Raw genomic sequence first — 26,548 nt, 5'->3', positions numbered from 1 at the left:
TTGAAAGAAAATAAGTGGATCTTTTAGCTGACTAGATGGATGAACCACTTTCTTAATTATGTGATTTATACAGAAATTACAATGTGGAAAATCACAATATTAAGCAAACCATTCTTTGATTAAATCAGATCAGCGATATATTTCTCTCCCCTCCCCTATCAGCATTCCGTAAAGACCACTCCCTCCGTGACTCCCTCGTCAGATCCACACCCCCCACCAACCCAACCTCCACTCCCGGCACCTTCCCCTGCAACTGCAGGAGGTGCAAGACTTGCGCCCACACCTCCCCCCTCACCTCCCTCCAAGGCCCCAAAGGAGACTTCCATATCCGCCACAGATTCACCTGCACCTCCACACACACTATCTATTGCATCCTCTGCACCCGATGTGGCCTCCTCTATATTGGGGAGACAGGCCAGCTACTTGCGGAGCGTTTCAGAGAACACCTCTGGGACACCCGGACCAACTAACCCAACCACCCTGTGGCTCAACATTTCAATTCCCCCTCCCACTCCACCAAGGATATGCAGGTCTTTGGACTCCTCCATCGTCAGACCACAACAAAACGACGGTTGGAGGAAGAACGCCTCATCTTCCGCCTAGGACCCCTCCAACCACAAGGGATGAACTCGGATTTCACCAGTTTCCTCATTTCCCCTCCCCCCACCCTGTCTCAGTCAAATCCATCGAATTCAGCACCGCCTTCCTAACCTTCAATCTTCTTCCTGACCTCTCCGCCCCCACCCCAGTCTGACCTATCACCCTCACCTTGACCTCTTTCCACCTATCACATTTCCGACGCCCCTCCCCCAAGTCCTCCCTACCTTTTATCTTAGCCTGCTGGACAAACTTTCCTCATTCCTGAAGAAGGGCTTATGCCCGAAACGTCGATTCTCCTGTTCCCTGGATGCTGCCTGACCTGCTGCGCTTTTCCAGCAACACATTTTCAGCTTCTTTGGGGTTAGGTGAGTGTTGGCAAAGCTGGCTGTCGTTTCTCAATTTGATGAGACAAAGGTAGGCTATTACATTTTGAGGAGGACAGAGTCTACAAAGAAACTCTGATTAAGTGAGTTTGGTTTTTTAAAAAAATGGTAGATGGAGTATAAAGATGTACAATGTGAAATGGCCATTTTGGTGTGAAGAATAGAGAAATAATGTACGGTTTACATGGAGAATGATCACAAATGTTTGCAGGAAAGTGGGATCTGACTGTTCGGTTAATTTAATCATGAAAGCTTAATATCTAGGTCAAGAGTCCTGTGTGCAGTTTTGATCTCTTGAAGAGGCATATGGTTACATTAGAAGCAGTTCAGAGAAGATTCGTTTGACTTGATTCCTGGGATGCAGGCTTATCTTGGATGAAGGTTTAGCCCTGTATACATTGGAATTTAGAAGAATGAGAAGTGATCTTATGCAACATGTAATATCCTGAAAGGAATTGCAGAGAGGCTATGGAAGAGTTTAAAACCAGAGGACAGAGTTTTTTTTTAAAAAATCCATCATTTAAGACCAAGATGAGGCAAAATTCTCAGAATTCTCATCTTGAAGAGCAGTGAAGGCATTTCCCTGCGATATACTCCATATGCCATCTTGTTCTCACTCACTTTATCTCCCCATATTCTCTTTGCAGTGTCTTTGTGTTCTTAATACAACTAACATTCCCAATTAGGTATGTATAATTAGCAAGTTTAAATACATTTTTGTCAGCTTGATCATCTGATTCATCAACATAGATTGAAATCAAGAACCACACTGTAATAATTTAAGGTGGCTAGCAAAAGAACTAGCGGCATTACGAATAGATATGTTTTATACAGTGAGTGGTTAGGATCGGGGATGCAGTGCCTGAATGCATGGTGGAGAAAGATTATATAGCTTACACCAGAAATCAGATCATTATTTGAAGAGAATGTGCTGTCTTCAAATACGTTAAGGTAGACAAGTCCCCAGGGCTAAACACAATCTATCCCAGGATACTGTCGGATGCGGGAGGACATTGCTGAGGCCTTAACACATATATTTATATTCACTTTGCCCTCAGATGAGGTTTTAGAGGACTGGAGAATAGCCAATGTTGTTCCTTTATTTAAGAAGGGAAACAGATAATCCACGTAATTACTGGCCACTGTGCCTGGTGTTAATGGTAGGGACGTTGTTGGAGAAGATAATGAGAAACAGGATTTATTCACATTTGGAAGCAAATGGACTTACTAGGGAGAGGCAGCATGAAGTTGTGCAGGGAAGGTCATGTCTCACCAACTTGATTAAGTTTTTTGAGGAGGTGAGAGGAATGACTGAAGGAAGGGCAGTGGATGTTGTCTACATGGACGTTAGTAAGGTATTTGTTAAGATACCTCATGGCAGGCTGGTACAGAAGATTGAGTCTCCTGGTATCTGGGATAAGCTGGTTAAATGGATACAGAACTGGCTTGGTCATACAGAGTAGTGGTGCTTTTTGGAATGGAGATCAGTAACTAGTTATGTTCTTCAGAGATTAGTGCTAGGATCTTTGTAATATGTATGTAATAATCTGGAGGAAAATATAAGTGGCCTGATTAGTAAGTTTGAGGATGACACCAAAATTGGCAGAGTTACAAACAGTGAGGAGGATTGTCAAAGGATATTGTGGGATAGAGATAAATTGCAGATTTGGGCTGGGAAATGGCTGATGGAGTTAAATCTGGACAAATGCGAGGTGATGTATTTTGGAAGACCAAATTCGGGTGCAAATTATACAATAAGTAGCAGAACCCGGAGGAGCATTGATATACAGAAAGATCTAGTTGTAAAAGTCCACAAATCCCTGAAAGTGGCAACACAATATAGAGGTTGGCAGTTTATATTACAGGTGTATAAGACTTTAGTTAGGCCACATTTGGAATATTGCGTGCAGTTCTGGTTATCACACTACCAGAAGGATATGGATGCATTGGTGAGGGTGCAGAGAAGGCAGGATGTTCGTTGGTTTGGAGGGTTTTAGTTTGAGAAATGGTTGGATAAGCTTAGATTGTTTTCACTAGGAGGACAGAGATTGAGGACAACCTGGTGGAGGTCTACAAAATAATGAGAGACTTAGTTTTGATAGTCAGAGGCTTTTTCCCAGGTGCAAAGGCCAACTACAAGAGGGCACAGGTTCAAGGTGAGGGGGGAAAGTTTAGGAGAGAAGTGTGGAAAATTTTTCATACAAAGGGCAGTGGATGCCTGTAACTAATGGAAGTAGTGAAAGTAGGCACATTAGCAATGTTTAAAGCAACAGATCTTGATAAACACATGAATGGGAGGCATACAGAAGCATAGAAACCGCGCTGGGCAATTAGTAGCATGTCTTGATGAGGACTAGGAATTGGCGCAGGCTTGTGCCTGTTTCTGTGCTGTATTGTATAAAAGTTTTTTTCATCACTCTGGGGAAATGGCTAAAACTGAATGACTGAATTACTTTTGTGAAGCGTCAATACAAGTATGTTGCACTGACTTGTCTCCTCCTGTGCTCTAACCATTCTATTGTGTAAAACTATGAATCCCTAACAGTAACCCTTATGGCATTCCACCAGTCACAACTTGCCAGTTTGAAAATGCCTGATTTATCCCTACCCATAGTTTCCAATCTATAAAAATTTTAATTTGCTAATATATTGCCCTGAACTCAGCAAGCCTTTATCATATTATCAACGCTTTGTATGTCACCTTATCAAATATCTTTTGAAAATCTAAATCTACTCTTTCCTAGGTTCTCCTTTACATACCCTATCACTGTAAATTGTTCCACTTCACATCAATTTATTGTAACAGTTATTATTTGGGGAAAACATTTTTGTTTTGTTGCCATTTTCAACATTGTTTGCATGCATAGTTGAAGGTTCAGGTTGCATATTTGTATCATTATCACAATGTTGCATCCTGACACTAATTCTTCCTTTTTGTTCGGGCAAATGAGAAAGGGTGCCTTGCCTCACTCCTGACATTACTCTCGAGCCTCGATCTTCTGGCTTGCTTTGTCCCAGCCTCACTTCCCAAAACCTAGTGTCCTAGCTTGGCTCCTAATTTGTACTATCCTAGTCTTATCTTCCCTCTGGCTTGGTCTCCTCTCTAACTCTACTCCAGCCATGCATTTTATCCTTGCTTTCTGGTGTGATTCTGCTCCAGAGGTATTGCTTCCAGTTTTGATGTCTTACTCCCTGATGCTGCTTTACCTTAGCCGTGCCTCCTCACTTGGTCTTTCCTCCTACCCACTTTACATACTATTAGGCTGTAGGTCAGGTTTTGTCTGAAGTTCTGGCATCACTTCTGAATTTGAACTCAACTCCTAGCCCCCATCTAGTGGCAGAAGGAAATCAGTGCAAATATTTCTGGATGTCTAAGTGCATTAACCCATTTGAGTCTCTAGATGGAGTCTCGTCAAACTAGCAGGAGTACTGTACAATAATGGTGAGTGTATTAATTTTAAAAAAGTATTGAATTTCTTTTATGTTTTTTTTTATTTTGCAAGCTATTTCAGGTGGGAGTGTAGTATTATGTTTGTGTAATATAGTATTTTAACATACATGAATACTCGGGAACTTGGGGAAGTTAGTGGTGATATCTTGGGGGTGGTCCACATCACAGTAGAGGAGGTGTTGGATGTGTTAGAATGTATGAAGGTGGATACATCCCCTGGTCCTGACCAGATATATCCAAGAACACTGCAAGGGGCTAGAGAAGAAATTTCAGGGATCCTGGCTGATACTTGTGCATCATCATTAACCACATCTGAGGTGTCGGAAGATTTGAGGGTAGTGAATGTTGTGCCATCATTCAAAAAGGGCTGCAAAGAAAAGCCTGGGAACTATAGATTATTAAACTTAGCATCTGTGGTGGGTAAGTTATTTGAGAAGATTCTGAGGGATAAGATATACATGCATTTGGAAAGACAGGGTTTGATTATGAATAGTTAGCATGGCTTTGTGCGTGGGAGATCATGCCTCACAAATTTGTTAGAGCTCTTTGATGAAGTAACCAGGAAGCTTGATGAGGATGAAGATCTGGATCCCCAGAAGGGACTTCTTGGTTTCGTGATTGGTCAAAAGAATCAACAAGAGTACGGTCTGTTTAAAGCAAGGTTACCAGTTTAATAAAATAAGGCAGCCTGGTGCAGATTTGTCCAGCAACACAGAGGTTAAAATTTTGTGTTCCATGGAAAAGTTATGCAATTGAATTTGAACAATAAGCCATTTTTATATGCTTTTTAAGATACAGTACAACCGTAATTACAAAGGAAAACCAATGAAATGTAATAAGGTGGCATAATTGCAGCAGGTTAATCCAATGATGTTTCCTGGGAAACAGTTTTGTCTTTTACAAGAAAAAACAATCAAATGTAATAAGGTGACATAATGGACAACAGGTTAATCCAATGATATTTCTTGGGAAACAGTATTGTCTCACACTTTATGTCTCATGCTTGCAAGCTCAAGGTTAGTCAGAACGGTCAGTTAATGTCTTATGATTCATTTTATGAAGACATCATTGCTTTATCTTTTAATTCAGCCAGCTCAGAAAAGCAGGAATGCAGCCTTCAACCATTTTAGCACAGTATTAATCCTGAAACCATTTCCTAGGGTTATGTTATATTAAAAATCCATTATGTTATTAATAAAAGCTTGCATAGATTTGTTGCTCCTGACAATAGCTTAAATCCAGATTTTTAGATCCTCATCTCCCATTTTGGTCATTCCACGACTATACTATAAATGTGAGGGCACAGATCACATTAATCCAATTGAATGGCAGTTAAAGATTGCCACACTTTCTCCTCCTCTGGAGAGGGATCGGGGCAGGCAGTAGAGCTTCCTCATCTTCATCAAAGTAGAAAAGAAGCATTTTCTGGGTGGAACTAATGCTGTCAATAGAAGCTAATAGTTTGGCAATAATATACTTAACAATAGCAATACCAACAAAAAGACCAACTAAAACCAAAGCAACATACATAGCCATATTGATCAGCCAGTTGTACCATGAGCCAAAACCCCAATCTCCCCATCCTGAACCTTCATTCATTTGACTGACAAAGGTACGGATGTTATCCAAATGCTTAGTAGTGTTTTTGATGAGGTCAATGACCCCTATGATGCATTTACCTTTGACTATGGTGCCAACTCCACCTTCCTTTGTAAGTATGTAATCGAGGGCATATCGGTTTTGTTGGGTAAATAGGCGCAATTCTGAAAGCATGTCCCTAAATTCTGAAAAGGCAGCAGTTGTCTCATTACCCAAAAGGTGAGACCACAAACGAGATAATTATGGTTTTGATGACTAATAACTCCTGCAGAAAAAAACACAAGGAGCTGCATATCCCAAAGAGTGACTTTTACTGTTTTGTAGACGCTTTGGATTCTTCCATTCTGTGAAAAACTCAGGGGAGACTGAACGTTTGACAGGGGAATTCCAGTCCCGTTGCCAGGTAATTGGACAGGCAACAGTAGTTGGAAAAAGTGTTCCTACAGCTACAGCACGAGGAGTACTTGCTTTATTCAAGACAAGATAGTTTGATGCTTTATTATGACTTAAAAAAAACAGGTTTAGTATAGATAATGAAAGGACCTTTGCAATTGAGGCTGGCCTATCTTTGTGACTTCCTTGAAGCTGTTCAATAGTTAGAGGTGGGTCTTTCAGTAAGAGATGAGATTATTGTGGTAAACACTGTCATGCAACTGAAATGATATATTGAACAAACATATTGTTCAATATATTATTTCAGTTGCATGACGTTATAATCTTTTGCTATAAATTCTGTGTCTTGTGATCCGGCTCCACAGCTACCTGGAGCAGCGCTCAAAAAGCTAGTACAGGTAGACAAATCTTTATCCAAAATCCTGAAATCAGAAAACTCCAAAATCCAAAGGTTTTTTTGTGAAGTTTTATCTCATGAACAAGGTTGTTTGGCGTACAAATAGTTAACCCAACTCCACACCCACTCGATGCCTGTAACTCAGATGTGATGTGGGGGGTGTGGCCCAGCACTGGCCTTAATTCTGTCTCAGGGCCCATTATTCACAGTGAGTCTGCTGTTCAGTGAGATTCTTTTAAATTTCACCATTGAGCTTATTCCGAAATTTTAAAAATTCCGAATTCCAAAAACCAGCTGGCTCTGAGCGTTTCGGATAAAGGATTATGTACCTGTACTTCCAAATAAACCTGTTGGACTATAACCTGGTGTTGTGTGATTTTTAACTTAATTTTCTTATACTTTCTAGCCTCTAGGTTACCCTATATTTCCTGGAAATCCTAATCTTAGATTTGAGCAACATGATGAATTCCTTTTTTTATACACATTTTCTGCTATTGGAGCAAGCAACTTGTGGAAATAATATTCAGGGAAATGACAGTCCCAGTGGTTTCAACATTTGAGTCCAAATGTTGCTTTCTATTTTGTTCTGCATAGAAATATAACCCTTGTTGCAAGGTTTTCAATAAATCGCTCAGAATGGTACAGGAAATACTGCTGAACAGTTTGAAAGCCACCATCAGGTAGAGTATGATCGCAAGGAATGAGGCAGGCTCCTGGCAGAAAATAACTGTTTTACTGGACTACTAAGCTAGATTGTTCTGTCTGTCTGTCTGGGGTTCTATGAGAAGTCAAGAGCAGGTGGATAGCTCTTTGCAGTCAGAACCCAGGAAGAAGTTATGGGAGTTAGTAGGCAACTAAATGTTAGAGATATGAATTGAAAATAGTCTTTTTATAATTAATAGTTCAATACAGTTGAGAGAGAGTTGAAAGTCCACAAGCAGTTACTACTTGGTGCAACTGAGCCAAATTAGAGCTAAGAAACAAACCTAGCATTGTAATGACTTGGAGAACTCACTATGAAAATCTAGAGCTGTGTCTGTATGCACTTTCTAGAATGCAGCAGAGCATATACCCAGGAAAGGAAGGTGTACAACGGAACAAGAACAGTAATTGAGGTGGTCTATGGTTGATGGGATTTTGAGTGAGTTTCGGTGCAAAAAGTAAAGATTTATTGTTATGACACAGCGGTGCATCCACTAATTAAACCACACACCCAGAAAAACTCGCCTCGCCTCTTAATCTGTTAAAGTATGAGTGACAGAGAACCCCCAAATTCCACTATTTAAAGAAAAATAATATCCATTTATTCCTTAACTCTAAAAGTGAACATTAAACAACAACTATTCACAACTCTAAGCACCCCTTTCTCTTAACTGCTTGTTATCTGCCTCCATTTCTATAACAATGTACTGTTCCATTAAAAACCTGTATTAAAATTACATCAACTTAAATTCAAAATCGCACAGCGGCTGTCATCTCTGGTGTCTTCCTTTCAGCTGAAGATCTACCTGGGTTGCTTTCTGTCTTTTACTGCAAAGATGTTTCATAGGAAAAAGGTACCTTTGATAGAGAGTGTTTTGAATGGCAGTCTCTCTCGATGGCAGTTACTGTCGTTTGAACTTTCAAACTGCCTGTCTCTTTTATCTCCCCAACATCAGATTGTCTCATTGTTTTGCCAATATCGAACCAATAAATTCAAGATCAATTGGATTTTAGTATCCTGGAGCATAATTTAAACTGGTTAGATTTGAATTGTTGTCCAAATAACAACCAACTCAGGTATTTGTTTCACAGCCAAATGTTACATATTTTCAATTTTCCAGTACACTCCGAGACTGCTAGCTAGTCATATTACAGGTGCTTGTAAGCTCTCAGTGCAAAACATTATTCAATCTCTCTTAAAGGTACAGTGCACACCTTCAACTTCATAATATTAGATTATTTACAGTGTGGAAACAGGCCCTTCGGCCCAACAAGTCCACACCGACCCGCCAAAGCGCAACCCAACTAGACCCACTCCCCTACGTTTACCCCTGCACCTAACACTACGGGCAGTTTAGCATGGCCAATTCATCTAATCTATTATGGAGTTTTAATGTGATTTGGTGGCACTCTATGTCACTAATATCTCTACAGAATTGCTGACGAATCCGTTGAATTTGCCTAGATCACACGTGCTTTTTGATGAGTTCTGTGCGGTATTCAACCGTAGTTTGCCTGGTACTTCTATTTGCCGATGTTAGAATATGAGTTACACATATGTTTGCTCAATATAAACCTTTTTATTAATGATCTATGTAAGCTTGTCTTTGTATATTTTAGTTGTAATAAGCTTTTTATTATTTATTGACTAAAGAATCATTGAGTTATACAGGATGAAAACAGAACTTTCGGTCCAACTTGTCCATGCCAACCAAGTTTCCCAAACTAATGTTCTATTTGCCTGCATTTGGCCCATGTCCTTCTAAATCTTTCCCATTAATGTACTGCCCAAATGTTGTAACTGTAAATGCAATCTAATACTTCCTCTGGCAATTTATTCCACAATGAATCACCCTCTGTATGGAAAAAGGTGCCACTCAAGCCCCTTTTAAATCTTTCGCCTCTCATCTTAAAATTATGCCTTCCAGTTCTGAACTCTCCAACCCAAGGGGGGAGAAATAACTTTGTTATTCATCTTATGCCGCTCATGACTTGTTTCTAATGCTAAACCAGATATAATCTAACACCTACGCAATTGGTAATATCACATTGGTTAAATTCAAAATTTATGATTGTTGGAGGAGTGGGACTTATAGGACTATATAAGAAATGTCCTCCCCTGTAACATACATCACATCAAAACTGATACTTGAATTCTTCTTCCCTGGTTGGAGGGACAAACTCTTCTAAAGAGATATTTCCCATTAAAATTGGACAGGGTAATGTTACGGCAGAACTGGTGTGGTACCTGAAAAAACATGAAAAAGCATTTATAAAAAAGATAGATAATCATTTATAGATTGTATCTTGGCAAAATTTAATTTGTGAAAGGTTTTGAACCAAAATGCCCACTCCAAGTTATCCAATGGGATAATCCACAGTCTTATTCTCTTACCATAGATCTAATTTCAGTAATTTGGGTAAATCTATTTCTTTTGTCAGAGACTAACATGTACAGGTTGAGATTATTGAAAAGAATTGAGGGAATTGGTGGTTGAGTAAATTTACAGACTGTAGACAGAATGTGAAGTGCTGTTGCTGGAATGGCAGTGGCAACAAAATATATTTTACATGCAGTCCCTAGATTATGACCAGGTTCTGTTCTTGAGTCTGTTTGCAAGTCAGTGTGTTTGAAAGTCAAAACATAATGCATGACAATGTTAAATAGTTGTTTGTAAGTACGAGGCAAAGTTTGCATCTTTAGTTGGATCTTTATGCTGGATCTTTAATATTAATACACCCCTGTGTAGGTCTCATTTGTAAGTTGGATGGTCGAAAATCAGGGGCCCCCTGTATCGTTTTAAAAGATGTGGAAGTGCCGGTGTCAGACTGGTGTGAACAGGTCAGAGTCAGATGACACCAGGTTGTGGGACAGGATCAGAAGTCATATGACATCAGGTTATAGGGGCAATGCTCCGGAAACTTGTGATTTCAAACAAACCTGTTGAATTACAACCTGGTGTCGTCTGATTTCTGATCTTCTTAAAAGAATTATGGATAAGAAATAATATGATCTAGTGTAGGAGAATAAAACTGGATTATTCATTTGGTGAATTAGCACAGGTATTTTGGTTCAAATCCTTCAAACCTTTTTTTTTTATTATGTATTAATATTTTCTTAGCCAGATATTTAATGGGCAATGAGAGCAGGATCATCAGTTTGAGGAATTGGCAGCATAATTCTTCCAGATTTTGCTGTCAATTCCTCATACTCTTGCAAAGTATAACTCAGACTTTGTGACAAAAAGAAAGATCTACAGATAAAATTTCAAGAAGGTAATATGTACTGGATTGCAATGAATATACAGTACTATTCTCTGATTGACCCACTATCCCCTGTTAATTAGTTGTGTGATGCCCTGGATAATGTTAGTGTGTATACAAATTATAAAGATAAAACTGAATGTGCTAGAATATTGAGTAATGTTGCCTCTGAGCTGCATAGCTGCATATGCACTCAGCCTCTCCATTTCACACATTACGATCCACGTCAACCTGTTGATCATCGCATTGACATCTGCTTCTGGAATTTGCTGCCATGCATGGACCTCTGCAGTCTGCACCAAAGTAAAATAAAATTAGAGGTGTCACTGCTGAATAGATTGGGTAGTGTCTGTGAGGAGAGAAACAATTAACCTTTCACATTGATGATCTTTAATCAGGATTGGGAAAAGTTAGAAATGTAATTGGTTTTGAGCACGTGTCAAGTGAAACAGGATAAAGGGTAAGCAACATAAAAGTAACCATACATTTTGATTTTTTTGGAACTACAAACTCAAATGGAGGTTGAGCTACTATAATTGGAAGATTGAAAAGTTGTGCAACTTGAAATCACTGTGCAATATCATGTGGCATTTTGGAAGCAGTAAGAGGGAGAATTCAAGAATGATACGCACCGGAAGCCTTCAAGTAAAGGAAAGGAAATTTTGCTTCACCATAGCCCAGTGGTTGAGCTGCAGAGTTCGTAACTAAGCTGTAAATGTCAAGAGCAGCTGAGAGTGGGAAATGTTCAGAGACTACAGACAGGAAGCTCTGCTGTCTCTCTCACTCTCCTCTTCTTACTCTCCTCTTCTCTTTCATTTTTCCAATCTTCCCTCCATCGGCTCGGTCTCTCGCCCCTCCCTCTGCCTCTTTCCTGCTAGTGCCCCTTCCTCAGTTTCTTTCCTGCTCATGCCCTTCCTTCAGTTTCTTTCCCGCTCGTGCCCTTCCCTCGGTCCTGTTCTCATGCGCCACTCCCTTGGCCTTTACTCACACACGCCTCTCCCTCTATTTCATTCTCCCTAATGTCCCTCCCTCATTCTCACTCACGATCTTCCCCAGTTCTCTGACTCTCAACCCCTCCTTTATCCCCTAGTTTTCTCCCAATCCTTTCTTGCCCATCTCCCTCTCTCACACCCCCTTTTACACTCTTTTCCACCACCTTATTCTCTCAACTGCCTTTCTCTTGCTCCGTCACTTCTGCCTCCCTTCACTCTGTCTCTCTCGCCCTCCCTTCAGTCTCTCTCATCCCCTCCCCTCACTCCCTCGCCACCCCATGACTCTCTCTTGTCCCCTTCATTCTCTCTCGCCCTCTTTCAATCTCCCCATATACTTCTCTCGCCAATTCTTCCTCCATCACGCCACCCTCTCCCCCGACTCCCCCCACCCCACTCTCTCCCACCTCCCTCTCCCTCCACCCCACTCGCTCTCTTCCCCCCTCTCTCTCTCTCTTCCCCCCTCTCTCTCTCCACCCCCACACTCTTTCCCCCCCACTCTTTCCCCCCCCCCCACACTCTCTCTCTTCTCCCCCCCCCCCCCCCCCCCCCCCCCCTCACCCCCACTCTCCTCCTTCAAGATCATTCTATGGTGTGCTTTGGCTATACACGACTTTAAGGAGAAAGTGAGGTTTGCAGATGCTGGAGATCAGAGATGGAAATGTGTTGCTGGAAAAGCGCAGCTGGTCAGGCAGCATCTAGGGAACAGGAGAATCAACGTTTCGGGCATTCCTGAAGAAGGGCTAATGCCCGAAACGTCGATTCTCCTGTTCCCTAGATGCTGCCTGACCTGCTGCGCTTTTCCAGCAACACATTTCCATCTCTATACACGACTTTAACTTTTCAGATCAGTGATGTAGTGGACAATATAGCAGCAGGAGTCTTTAATTTAAGGAAATTTTATTTTACCATAACTTTTCGACTGGTTCAATTGTACTTTTATAATATCTGAGAGTGCAGTATATTCAGAGACATCCAGAAGCCTGAAGACAGGAAGCACCTTTCATAATAAAAATACAAGAAAAACCTTGGCTTAACTAATAAGCTATTGAAAAGAAAGTCAGCCATCATGATGACAGTATCACGTCATCAATGCTATTTCAAAATGTCTGTGAGAACTAAGTCTCCTTTTGTAGTCTGAGCTCTTGAGCCATTAAATTTGTTTTTCTCTGTTTGTCTTTCCACCTATAATAAATACCATTTCCATCTAAGAGGGCATTACTATGAATGAAAAGTTAAAACATCGAAATGATTAATTTGTAAAAGCAAATTCAACCAAAAATAGACCTTCAGTTGAAGCTTAACATTTCAGAAGTCTGTATAAAGTATTGTGAAAAGTGCCTTGAGCAGGAGAAATTGCTGATATATCACAACTTTAAGTTGAATGCTGAATTAAAAACCCATGCTGATGAGCAATTTATCTTGAACAATAAAAGAATTGAGCTCCAATGCAATTTGGAGAACAAGAGCGGTGAGATAGGCAGTATGGCCAAGCACATCCAAAGGCAGCTGCTGTAATAAAGGCAAATAGTAATATTTGGGAATTTGAATTTTTAAAGTCAAGGTCCGATTAGTGTTAGTTTTGGTTTTGTGAAGATAAATTTTTGTAAGAGTTTTGGAAGTTGTTTGGAGCAGGAAGTAACTACATCATTTCCAGGAAAACACATGACTTCAGTTATGTGCTTAGCAGGATATCTGTGGTGTTCATTAAATTGTTTATAATATGAAATTTTTATGACAGATGGAGAAAACAGGAGTGATTTGAGTTCTATTTAGAATCTGTTTCCAGTTTTGGTTAACACTTTCACCCTAGCAAAATAATTTTAGTTTATGAAGTCTATAACCTGTGGGAAATGACGTGAATGTTTTCATGCTAACAACTGAAAAGAGGTTTGCATCGTCAGCTCAGGACAGAAGTCTCCATGCTAAAAAACCAGGAAAGAGTCCACTAAATTAGAGAAATTAGAGTTAAGGTAGGAGTGACACTTAATTGTAATCATATTGTTAGAGAGATTTTACACCGTGGAAAGATGCCCATCAGCAATTGTGTCTGCTCCATCATCAAGAACTGTGATTCCCATATTACTCCCGATGTTTTTGATCTTTATTTCTGAGTGATGCCGAGTTTGTTATTATGTCTGATTCTTCTAGATCAATTTGTCAAAAAATGTAACTGATCCATTAGTTTTGTAAGTGCTAATGTGTACTCCTAGCCATAGAGCATATCTGCAATAAACCTGCTCAATCTCTGGCACCTTGAATCCTTTATTGGACCAGTTTGTTCAAAATCTTACCTTATTAAATAAATTGATATGCAAGTCTTCAGAATTTAAATACTGAGTTCCTTGATGTTAATTTTGAAAAAGGCTAATTGATGAGATTCCTCCCGAGTAGAAATTTTGAATTGAATTTTGTCACCTGCATTATGCTATTCAAACTACATGAGGCTTTTGTAAAATTTTGCAATTTTAAGTAATATGAACTGTTGTTCTCTTTGTGTTTCATCTATCTACGCAAATACAAGCTAATAGAATTTTTGTTCAGCCTTTGCCTAAATTAATCTGCCACTAGCTTTCTCCAATTTCATCTAAAACATTACTTATTAGGAATATTCAACATTTACACATATTTCTAACCTAATTCTCAGGATATTTTCGTTGGATATGTGTCAGGTAGTTTATTTAAACTTACTACAGTGATAGACATTCCTATGCAGGGAACTATTCTCTGCGAACAAAAGGAATACAGGCAGGTCGTCTATAATGCAAAGTAAAAGTGTTACAGCCAACACATGTTTTAAAAATTCATGCTTTAGAACCAGTATCCTCAATTTGTCAATTTCGTTAAGCGAATTTGCATTAACGAAATACTCATTATAGCAGAATGACCTATGTATTCAAGCTTTGCAAATTCTTTGACTTTCTTGGATGTTTGGGGAGTCTGTAGTCTTTGCATTTTCCATGGTGATGCCATGGCTAATTAGAGTCAACTTACCAACCAATCAGTGCACTTTTCTCCTGTAATGTAATTTACTGTGATTGTTTGAAATTTGGCATTTTTATGCTTGACCTGATGAATGTGAGACAAAAATCTTTGACAACATCTCCCAATATTCATGGTCAAGTGTGGCCTGTGGAGAATGTTATTCACTTTGGTTTAGTTAGCATCAGATCATATGGTCATTGCAGACAAAATCCTAAGTCACACTTATTATATTTTTCCCCAGTGATATGTAGTTTCCGAGGTTCAGTGCCACAGGGGCTTGTGCTGGAAATTGGAGAAACAGTTCAAATCTTGGAAAAGTGTGAAGGTAAGAATAAAACTAAACACTGCACACATTTGTGATTCATCATGACTACTATTTCATGAAAAATACAAATGCTATTTCTTTAAAAGTAAGATTTTTTATTTTAAAAATGAAGTGTCTCCTTAGTACAGTAAGTATTTGTTTTTCTAAGGCTGCTTACTTCCTTATATGTTGATTTATTTGCAACTGATTCTCTCTTCCAAAAATGTTATTGACTATGTTAAATCTGACATTCCAAGGCTATGAAAGTAAAGGTATACAGAGCAATCTCGGTTATCTGAACTTTGATTATCCGAATTTCGGATTATCCGAACAAGATCACAAGGCCCCGATGCTCATGTAAACGGTGACAACAGTAAAGCCTAGGGTGCAAAAATCTCCTGTTCCATCTTACATTGTATCACTTAAGTATGATACTTTATTTGAAACAAGATCCTTTGTTGTAACATAATAGCTACATATTAAATAAAAGTTTAAATAAGAGAACTTACTGAGCGAGAGAAGCTGGAACCGGGGCCACAGCGTGCCTGTAGCAAGGGGAAGCGCGACGCCACCGGCCACTGGGGAAACTGTAACCTGGTCTCACACCCACTCCCCGCGCCATCAGGTCAGTTATCTGAACATTCAAATATCTGAACAAAATACTCCCTGCTCGTGTCGTTCAGATAATCGAGGTTGTCCTCTATTAAGGTAGAACTTAAATAACTGAAGCTTGTCCTTTACAAAATGGGTATTGCCTTTGTGGCTTGGTGAAACAGCAAACTTTTCAAAAATAGTATGCAATGTGTCTAAAAATTATTTGAAGAATCAGAATCCTTAGCTAAGTTATGACCTTCTATTCCACTTATCCCAATTGATATTCTTTGCAGCGTGATAGTTTAATTTTCTAATTTGTTCAACCATATGTGGAGAGGCTTCCAACTCAAATTATATTGTTGATATATGTTGGGACTCTTTGAAACTCCCATTGTATGAATATCCTTGGTAAGTAAGGAACAGGTTTAAACTTCAAATTCCTATTTTGCCCAGATTGCTTCATGTTACCTATGACAGACGGATGAGGTGGTCAGGACTATGAAGACTTACTTTGTTTGCCCTGTGCTTGCTCTGATTTTTCCACAGATTTATTTCAAGACTTTTCACAGCAAGAGTAAAACCTGCTGAGCAGCACAACTCCAAATTAATCAGTTGTAGTGTCAAAACACAATGGTAACCAAAGCTCCTATAGCAATGTTTTCTTTTCCCTTCCCATACCTCCCTCCTCAGACTCACCATCCATAAACCCTGGCTGCTGTCTGGTGATGTTGGAAGAGTTGGCATTTTTGGGGAGTAAAGGAGGATGAGCATTTGCATAGGATGAGGGAAGGAGGGTAAATTATATTGGGGGCATGAGGAAGGGACACATAGAAGAAATGAGCACTGTTATACAGAGTGAATACTTAGGGTATAGTGAGGGATGGGCTGAATACTGTCATGGGCTGAGGAAAGAAGTGAATGTTGTCAGGTAAATGGGGGGAGGCAAACATTGTCACATGGTGAAGGAGGTGGGTAAAGATGATCTGAGTGGTGAGTTGTGGGGTAGATTTAGGAAGGGGATTAGACACCGTCGAGGAGCAGGAGTAGGATGTGAACACTGACAAGAATGTGGGAGTGGAATGAACACTGCCAACTGTTATTAGGAAGAGAGTGAATACCTGGTGAGTTAGGGGATCAGTAAAAAGAGTGAGGGTGAGGGTGAACATTATCTGGGATGAAAGAGGTGAGTGAACACTGTCAGATGGGTAGGGTCTAAACATTATTCGGGGTTGAAGTGGATGATGAGGATTGTTGGGAAGTAAAATGAGCATTGTAATGGTGGGAAGAGGAATAAATAACGTGAGTGAGTGGAGGTTCTGTAGTGTTGGCAACTCCATTTAAAATGTAAGTCTCTGAATTGATGACAGGCCTGAAGGAATGTCTTCATTTCACGACATGAGAACGGAGCAGTGGCTGCACTAGAATTATGCTTGATACCTAACTGCCCAACTCTTAATCCAACCATCCATCCCAGATGAGTTGGCATCGAAAGGTACCAAAGGTCTATGTAAAACTGTAGTGGGCAGATTATATCACAGTCAGGACTGGGCGCTTTCTCTTTAGATACTACTGAGCAGATCTGGCCACAGAATTGTTCACTAAAACTAAAGGATTTTATAGTCTTGGCTGAAGTTAACATATAGCTGACAGTAGGCAATATATGTAATAAAGTAGATGGACTGGATAACTGAAAATATGAGAACATAAAAGAACACTTGGATTTTCTATTACATTAGACAATAGGATGAGCCTATTTGCCTATCATAATTGTTGAAATAATTTCAGAAAGAAATAGGGTTGATTTTTCTGTTGAGACAACCTCCTCAGAACTTAGTTATTTATGTTTCTTGCGAGTTTGTATTATTCTATTCTCTATCAATTTCTTAGTCATCTTTTGCAGAATTCAAAAGTGCTTCCAATTCTCAGACTTACTGCCTTTTGTTTTTTGCAACTTCAGAAGCTCCTCCTTTGATCTGATAATCTTTAGCTTCCTTCTTAGCCACACTTGACTCACTTTTCCTATTGGGATTTTGTGCTTTATTAGAATGTATATTTGTAGTAAAAATAATTTACTACTTCTTTACATGCTAGACATTGCTTGTCTATATTTAATATATTTTCCCAAAGCACCACAACAACTTGCCACTAATAATTTCATAGCTTCTTTCATTTAGTCTTGAGATGGGTTTCCTGTTGAACTAAATTGTTTTCAAAGTTAATGTAAGATTCCACCATGTTATGGTCACGTTTCTTGAAAGGTTCTGTCACTAATATACTGATCCCATCTTTTATTATCAGCACTACCAGCCTCCTTTTACTTTTTGGATATCCCTGAACATTCAGTTACCAGTCCTGGTCACCCTTCAGCAAAGTGTTCGTAGTGGAAATTAGATCACACCTATTTATTTCTATTTGTACCATTAATTTACTGTACTTTTAAATTTCAATGTGTTTTTAGTTAACAAGAGGACAAGCAATATAAGAGTGTGAATGTAAATTGAGTATTTTTGGAACCCATGGAATGTCACGCAGGTGTCAGGAAAATTTCAAACATTAGAGAGGGATTTAACAAGAAGAAATGATGAGAGGGTTGACAATCTGTCCCCTCTCAGCTACCTCTTTAGGACATTTTTTGCCTTTCCCAGAATATATAAGAAAAGAAGTTTAGAAAAAAATGAATGTTTGTTTTTGTATTCCTGTGGAGGATGATGTGTTTGTGAACTGATGTATTACCTGGTTCAAGTGCTTGTGCTGGCAAAGTCACAGTTGAAGAATCAACTGCATCATACCGGCTTTGCTGGTAAAAGGATTCTCCTGCTCTGTGTGCTAGAAGCCACCTAGCCAGTTAGTCAGAAGGAAACAGATCCAGGACTGTCTCACACTGACTGTTGCCAATTGACCTGTAAAACCTAAGAATCCCAAAATTAAATGTTCAACTGCCAATTTTGCACTATCGAGTGCTGCAGTATAGAACTGTTCCATGCTGACCAAAATGTCCATCAATGCTAATCCTGTTTCCCTGCATTTAGCCTATATCCTTCAAAACCTTTCCTATCCATGTATTTGTCCAAATGCCTTTTTAAATGTTGTTAATGTACCCGCCTGAACCACTTCTGCTGGCAGCTTATTCAATATGCGTATCACCCTCTGTTTAAAAAAGGTTGCCCCTCAGGTTCCCTTTTATTCTTGTCCCTCAGAACTTAAACAGATAACCTCTCATGATCTTGTACACTTTTATAAGATTCCCCCTCAGTCTTAATCTACTCTTCAAGACGATTCAGAGACTGATCATAAACTTTTTAACTAGTATCTCGTTTGGACTCTTACTTCTAATCTGTGTGTATCTATGTGGCATTATAATGTCATTTTGGGTTTCAAAACTAATACCCACTATTTTGTTAACTTTCAGTGCAGAAGCAACTCAGTTTTTCTATTCTTACCACCCCAAGCCCAGCAATTTTTCTGTGTCAGAAGTCAGTGCTCTAAAGATGACAGAGAAAGAGAAATATTATCCATGGTGTGATTCATGTCCAGCACTTTACATGTTTTGAGTGAGTAATATGAGTAAATGCATACAATACCATTACTCATTGGCAATGCTTGCACTTGAAGTGTAATTTAATGTTTGTCAATATTGCAGTACTGAAGCACTCAACTATTTCCCTTTTATATGGGAGGTAATACTACAGACTGAACGTGATTTAAAAAACACTTCAAGTTTTCTGAAATTAGTTTTTTTTAAAGCTGTGAGGAATGAAAATTAAATATTTAGAGTAATTGTACTTAATAAGATGCAAATAGTTTACTGAATTTTATACTTTTTTAAGATTAGATTACTTACAGTGTGGAAATAGGCCCTTCAGCCCAACAAGTCCACACCGACCCTCCGATGAGCAATCCACCCGGACCCATTCCCCTACATTTACCCCTTCACTTAACAGTATGGGCAATTTAGCATGGCCAATTCACCTAACCTGCACATTTTTGGATTGTGGGAGGAAACCGGAGCACACCCACGCAGACATGGGGAGAATGTGCAAATTCCACACAGTTAGTTGCCTGAGGCGGGAATTGAACCCGGGTCTCTAGCGCTGTGAGGCAGCAGTGCTAACCACTGTGCCACCATGCCGCCAACTAATGTGGCACCTTTAGAAGTGTCTTGTATGGTGGTGAAAAATAGTTATTGTTAATTATCCGTTATAGATGATTGGCCAACATACAACTGGACAGTGAAATGTTGAAACTACAGTTTGAGATTCTATTAAATTATAGTTCTGATTAATGCAGTCTGCTGAACTTTTTGATTCTTCTGTATAGCTCCCTAGTTTACAAAATCAGAAAAGTTCTGAAATGAGTAAACAGAGAAGAAATGTTTCCACCTGTGAAGGGATCAAAAATAAGAGTTCACAGATTGAAAGTAATTGGAGAAGATGCAAAAATCATGAGGAAAACAACTTTCATACAGAGAATGATTAGGGTGTGTGCACCAGGTAAGCTCAGGTTTTCTCAGTGAATTTATCATGTAGAGCTGAGGTACTCCCATGCATATATTCTAGGACACCATGTGAATATGGGCCAGAGGTGGAGGTTTGGAAGACACGTTTCAACATGGGACTTAGGTGCCCTTTTAACTGCAGATAGGATTGAGCATAAAGGATACATAAACCCTTTGAAACAGTCTAATTTAGAGTCATAGAGATGTACAGCATGGAAACAGACCCTTCGGTCCAACTCGTCCATGCCGACCAGATATCACAACCCAATCTAGTCCCACCTGCCAGCACCTGCCCCATATCCCTCCAAACCCTTCCTATTCATATACCCATCCAGATGCCTTTTAAATGTTGCAATTGTACTAGCCTCCACCACATCCTCTGGCAGCTCATTCCATACACGTACCACCACTTTCAAGGAGCTATGAACCTGCACTCCAAAGTCTCTTTATTCAGCAACACTACCGAGAACCTTACCATTAAGTGTATAAGTCCTGCTAAGATTTGCTTTCCCAAAATGCAGCACCTCGCATTTATCTAAATTAAACTCCATCTGCCAGTTCTCAGCCCATTGGATCTCATTGTAATCTGAGGTAACCCTCTTCGCTGTCCACTACACCTCCAATTTTGGTGTGATCTGTAAACTTATTAACTATACCTGTTATGCTCACATCAAAATCATTTATATAAATGATGAAAAGCAGTGGACCCAGCACAGATCCTTGTGACACTCCACTGGTGACAGGCCTCCAGTCTGAAAAACAACCTTTGTCTTCTACCTTTGAACTAGTTCTGTATCCAAATGGCGAGTTCTTCCTATATGCCATGAGATCTAACCTTGCTAACCAGTCTCCCATGGAGAATCTTGTTGAATGCCTTACTGAAGTGAAATATAGATCTTATCTGTCGCTCTGCCCTCATCAATCCTCTTTGTTACTTCTTCAAAAACTCAATCAGGTTTGTGAGACATGATTTCGCACGCATAAAGCCATGTTGACTATCCAAATACATATACATCCTGTCCTCAGGATTCCCTCCAACAACTTGCCCACCACCGAGGTCAAGCTCACTGGTCCATAGTTCCCTGGCTTGTCCTTACCACCTTTCTTAAACAGTGGCACCACGTTAGCCAATCTCCAGTCTTCTGGTGCCTCACCTGTGACTATCAATGATACAAATATCTCAGTAAGAAGCCCAGCAATCACTTCCCTAGCTTCCCACAGAGTTCTAGGGTACACCTGATCAGGTCCTGGGGATTTATCCACTTTTTTGCGTTTCAAGACATCCAGCACTTCCTCCTCTGTAATATGGACATTTTTCAAGATGTCACCATCTATCTCCCTATATTCTATATCTTACATCTCCTTTTCCACAGTTAATAGTAATGCAAAATACTCGTTTAGTATTTTCCCCATCTCCTGCGGCTCCACACAAAGGCCGCCTTGCTAATCTTTGAGGGGCCCTATTCTCTTCCTAGTTACCCTTTTGTCCTTAATGTATTTATAAAGCTGTTTGGATTCTCCTTAACTGGATTTGTCAAAACTACCAGAAGGATGATCAAAAAATTTCTAGAACTGTCATTATATGTTGACTTGCCAAATCGTTTTTATTGTGAATAAACGAGCTTTTATCAATGTAGAACTTTTAAGTCTGAGAATTAGGTTTTAATCTTAAATATGTGGGTATTTGTGGATGCTCAATCATTTTGCATGGTTGTTGAAGGGAGTCAGGCTGGATAGAAGAAAGAATGAGTTGGTGGAGAAGTATGAGGGGAGTGGTGATGGTAAAGGTCTGTAAGGGGTTCTAGAATATGGGTTTTAGATTGCATGTGTTGACATAGGTTGTAGAGGAATGTGTGGAGTGTGGGTATGAGAAACATTTTATATTTACTACTTTGGAAAGTTAAGGTACCCCTTTAGATGTATTGCAGGGACTACTTTGGGGGAGGTAAGGCACCTTTTTGAATTATGAGAATGCATGCTCAAGTCTAAAGGGTGCATAAATGAATCAGGACTACAAAAGTGGTCAAAAATCTATTCAAAAAGGATTTATTGAGTTTAGAAAAAATGTTTTGGTGTACATGTTTGCATAAGTTTTCACAGGAAATGTGCTACATGACTGATCTTGCAAATCGACATGGGTGTCTATAAAGCGAGTATTTTTCCGGACAACTTCGACTGTGTATAGAATAAAAATGTTTGTTTACATAAGAAATTTTGCAGTTAACTGGACAAAAATAAAAATTACTGGAGAAACACAATAGGTCTGGCAGCATCTAATGGAGAGAAAGCCGAGTCAACGTTTCAGATCCAGTGGCCCTTTAGAACTGAACGATTGTGGCTAAGAAAAGATGATATATATGCTGAAGATGGGATGGAGTAAACAGTAGGTGGAGACGGAGCCTAGAGAGACACAGCATTGGTTTGGCAGACAAAGGAATGAATAATGATGAGCCAGGAGAAAAGAAAAATTACAAATAGGGAATCCTAGTGGGTGAAAATGGGAAAGCTGTGATGAAAGCAGCCCATGTGATGACAAGGCCTGGAGAATAGAGTTGGGTAAATGACATAGAAGAAGATGCTCAGGCTCTAAAATGATTGAACTCAGTATTCAGTCTTGAAGGCTACAAGATCCCCAAGCAGAAAATGAGATGCTGTTCTTCCAGCGTGTGTTGAGTCTCGCAGGAGCACTGCAGCAGGCCCAAGACAGGGGGCACATGTTGACCAGGGAATACTGGTGTGTTGAAGTGGTAGGCAACTGGAAGCTTGGGGGCATTTTTGCAGGTGGAACATGTGTTCCGCAAAGCTGTTGCCTGTCTGCATTTCATCTCCTCAGTGTAGAGGAGGCTGCATTGTGAGCAGCGGTGCAGTAGATTAGAATGAGTGAAATGCAGGTAAGTTACTGTTTCACCTGTAAGTAATGTCTGGGACCTTGGATAGTGAGAAAGGAGGAAGTAAATGGGAAGGTGATACACCTTTTGTGATTGAATGGGAATGTACTGTGAGGGTGTGGGGAGATGTTGGGAGTGCAGGAGGAGTGGACCAGTATGTCCAGAGGGAACAATACCTGCTAAGGGTGGGGAGGGGAATAGTGAATAGTTTGGTAGTGAATAGTTTGGTAGTGAATTGTGCCAGATGTGGCAGAAATGATACTTTTGATGCGGATGATGGTGGGGTGGAAAGTGAGGATGAGGGTGACCCTATCTTTTCGGAGGAAAGCAAAGAGGGAGGGTAGAAGTGCAGGAAATCACTTGGACATAGCTGAAGGTCCTGTCAACAATGGTGATGGGAAATCCTTGGTTGTGGAAAGATGTGGACATTTCTGAGGCCCCCCATGCATGATGGCATAATCAGAATATATGTGGCGGAGTCAGAGAAACTTGGAGAATAGAATGGAAACTTTACAGTCAGGAGTCAAGATGTATTGACTAGGTAACTGTAGGATTCGGTGGGTTTGTAGTGGATGTAAATGGCTTGCCTATTCCCAGAAATGGAAACAGAAATGTTGAAGAAAAAAAGGGAATAGTAAGAGGTGGATCAGGTGAAGGTGAGAGCAGGGTGAAAATTGGAAATGGAGTGGATAAATCTTTCTAGTTCTGAATGATTTGACTTATTTTTGTCACATGTACATAAAGTTTTGTTTTGTGAGCAGGCAAATCATAACACACAAGGACAAGTAGATCATAGAGGGTTTAGACAGAGCAATGCATGCAAGGTTATACTGCACAGGAGGTGCATAAAAGCAAGATCAACTCTAGGTTTGAAATTGGAGAGGTCCATTCAACAGTCTACTAACAGCAGGGAAGAAGCTGTTCCTGAGCCTGTGTTTAAGCTTCTGTATCTTCTACCTGATGGAAGAGAGCATAGTTGGGGTGAGAGGGTTCTTTGGTGATGGTTTCTTTTCCATGGCAACAAAAAGTGTAGATAGAGTCCATGGATAGGAGATTGGCTCACAGGCAAGTCTGTACTATGTTCACAACTTTCTATCGTTTCTTATGATCCTGGGAAAAGGAATTGCTATACCAAGCTGTGATGCACCCAGATAGAATGCTTTCTATGGTGCATGTGTAAAAATTGGTGAGGGTCCTTATGGACATGCCAAACTTCTCTAGCTTCTTGAGGAAGAAGAGGCATTGTTATGCCTTTTTGACAGTGGCATTCATGTGTGAGGACAAGGACAGGTTGTTGGTTAATATCACTTCTCAGAAGGTGATACTCTCGCCCCTCTTCATCTCAGCTCCATTGATGTAGATAGGGTTGTGTTCTTCTTTTTACCTGACGTCGATGATCAGTTCTTTAGTTTTGCTGACATTCAGGGAGAGATTGTTATCTTTATACCACAACATGAAGCATTCTATCTCCTTCCTGTATCCTGACTCATCCTTGATTAATGTCCAGCCTACAAAAGTGGTGTCATCAGTGAACTTGTCGATGAAATTCAGATGAAATTTGGCCACACAGTCATGAGTGTATAGAGAGTAAACTGGGGCTGAGTACGCATCCTTGAGGGCGCTAGTGTTGAGGATTATCCTAGAGGAGGTGCCGTCACCTATCTTCACTGATTGCGGTCTGTGGGTCAGGAAGCTGAGGATCCATTTACAGAGGGTGGTGCTGAGACTAGGTCTTGGCGTTTGGAGATTAGTTTGGTTGGGATTATAGTGTTGAAGGTGGAGCTGTCATCCTGATGAAGGGTCCCAACCTGAAACAAAGACTATCCTGCTCCTGCTGTGCTTTTTCCAGCCTCATATTTAATTGACTCTGTCGATAAATAGAAGCCTGGCGTAGACCAGAGAGAAGGAAACAACATTGGTTATGTCATTGATCTATAGGAGAAAGAGTTGTGGGGAGGGACTTGAGTAGGAGTGGAGCATGGAATATTAAATATAACCCAAAAAGAACTGCGGCTCATGCTGATATCCATCACCACCTGCTTGATCTGGAAAAAGTAAGAGGAATTAAAAGAGAAGTTGCTTAAAGTGAGGATGAGCTCGACTATGGAATGGAAGAGGATGGCGGATGGAGACAATTCAGGGCATTTTTCCAAGAAGAAATGAAAGCTCGAAGTCCGTTTGTATGAGAGATGGATTAATAAAGGGACTGCACATCCATGGTAAGAAGGACGCTGGCACCCACAAACTGGAAATTCTGAAAATGATGTAAAGCATCAGAAGTATTGTGCATGTAAGTGGGAACGGACTGGAAAGGGGAGGAACAAAATCATTTTGAGGTAGCAAAGAATGTGTTCTGTGCGTTTGTCTGGGCAGTCCTATTTGTGGATTTTGGGAAGAAGGTGAAGCTTGTCCTCACTCTGCACAATGTTTTGGGTCCAATGACCATTCTTCAGAACTGATTGTAGCTAGGAAAAGATAGTATATTTGCTGAAGACGGAATTGGGGAAAGGAGTAAACACTAGGTGGAGATGGAGCTGGAGAGGGGGACAAGCATTTGGGCCAACAAATCGATAGTGGTGAGCTGGGGAGAAAAGCTGCTCAAAGGGACCATAGTGGATGAAAGTTAGATGACTGTGTTGAAAGCAGCCCATGTGATTACAAAGCCTGGGGTGTTTGGGTGGGTAAAGAACATGGAAGAAGCTGCTTGGGACGTAAAATTATTTCTGTTTTTATTTCCGATTTCCAGTATCCGATGTGTTTTGTTTAGTTAAGTGAAATGTTTGCTTACATAAGGATTAGTTGAATATACTTCAGTGCATAGAATGTTTGAATTAGTGTTTTTTTCACTAGTAACAAAATCAATAGACCAACTATTTTTGATAGACATGTCTCCTGAGATATTAGGTGAAATGGCATGGAAATGGAAGAGCAAAGGTGATGGGTGGGAGCTCTGAATTTGACATTGAGTTTGTAGGAGGGCTAAAATGAGATGATTGAAAGCATATGCATAATGAGGAAATTTGGGGGCTGTTGGGGTCATAGTTGATAGGTTGACGGACAATCACAGGGACTATAAAGGGCATAATCTGACTCCCAGGTCTGCCTCTTGACTGAACATAGGAAATGCAGCTGATCATTGTTAAAAAGCTGTTTGCAGAACTGGAATGTGTGCTTCTGACCCAGAAATGAAACTCAGGGTCTCATTGTCCCTTGGTGCCACACTGGATATTGAAGAGGTGAAGCAAACTATATAGAAAACGAGGAGAGGCAAACAGCTCACAAATGTGAGGGATCAATGGTGGAAAGGACATGTGAGCAGATACATGGAGAGTGCAAACTCAGGGTATTAAACTGTAGGCTGAATTTGTTACATGGCACTTATTTCATGACATTAGTGGAAACCTGGCTCATTGCGATTATGGAACCTTTGTTGAAAGAGGGACAGGACTGGCAGCTGAACGTCCCAGGATTTAGAAGTTTAGGTGTGGTAGGGAATATAAAAGG

At 40.2% G+C, this 26,548-nt stretch overlaps 1 protein-coding gene across 4 annotated transcripts in view; it reads left to right on the top strand.

The window, feature by feature from the left end:
- dock3 (dedicator of cytokinesis 3) overlaps positions 1-26,548 on the top strand; it is a 980,202-nt gene that overhangs the window by 191,574 nt on the left and 762,080 nt on the right. For all 4 annotated transcript variants that reach the window (XM_043708482.2, XM_043708483.2, XM_043708484.2 and 1 more), the window contains exon 2: positions 15,005-15,088. In XM_043708482.2, the coding sequence (XP_043564417.1) occupies positions 15,005-15,088 (84 nt within the window). The remainder of the gene's footprint in view (positions 1-15,004; positions 15,089-26,548) is intronic.

Source organism: Chiloscyllium plagiosum, unplaced genomic scaffold (assembly GCF_037043375.1).
Source record: "Chiloscyllium plagiosum isolate Xiang-an unplaced genomic scaffold, Cpla_swu_hap1 HiC_scaffold_14, whole genome shotgun sequence".
NCBI classification, from domain to species: Eukaryota; Metazoa; Chordata; class Chondrichthyes; order Orectolobiformes; family Hemiscylliidae; genus Chiloscyllium; species Chiloscyllium plagiosum.
Note: the sequence above shows the minus strand (reverse complement) of the source record. Positions and strands in the feature narration are given on the sequence as shown.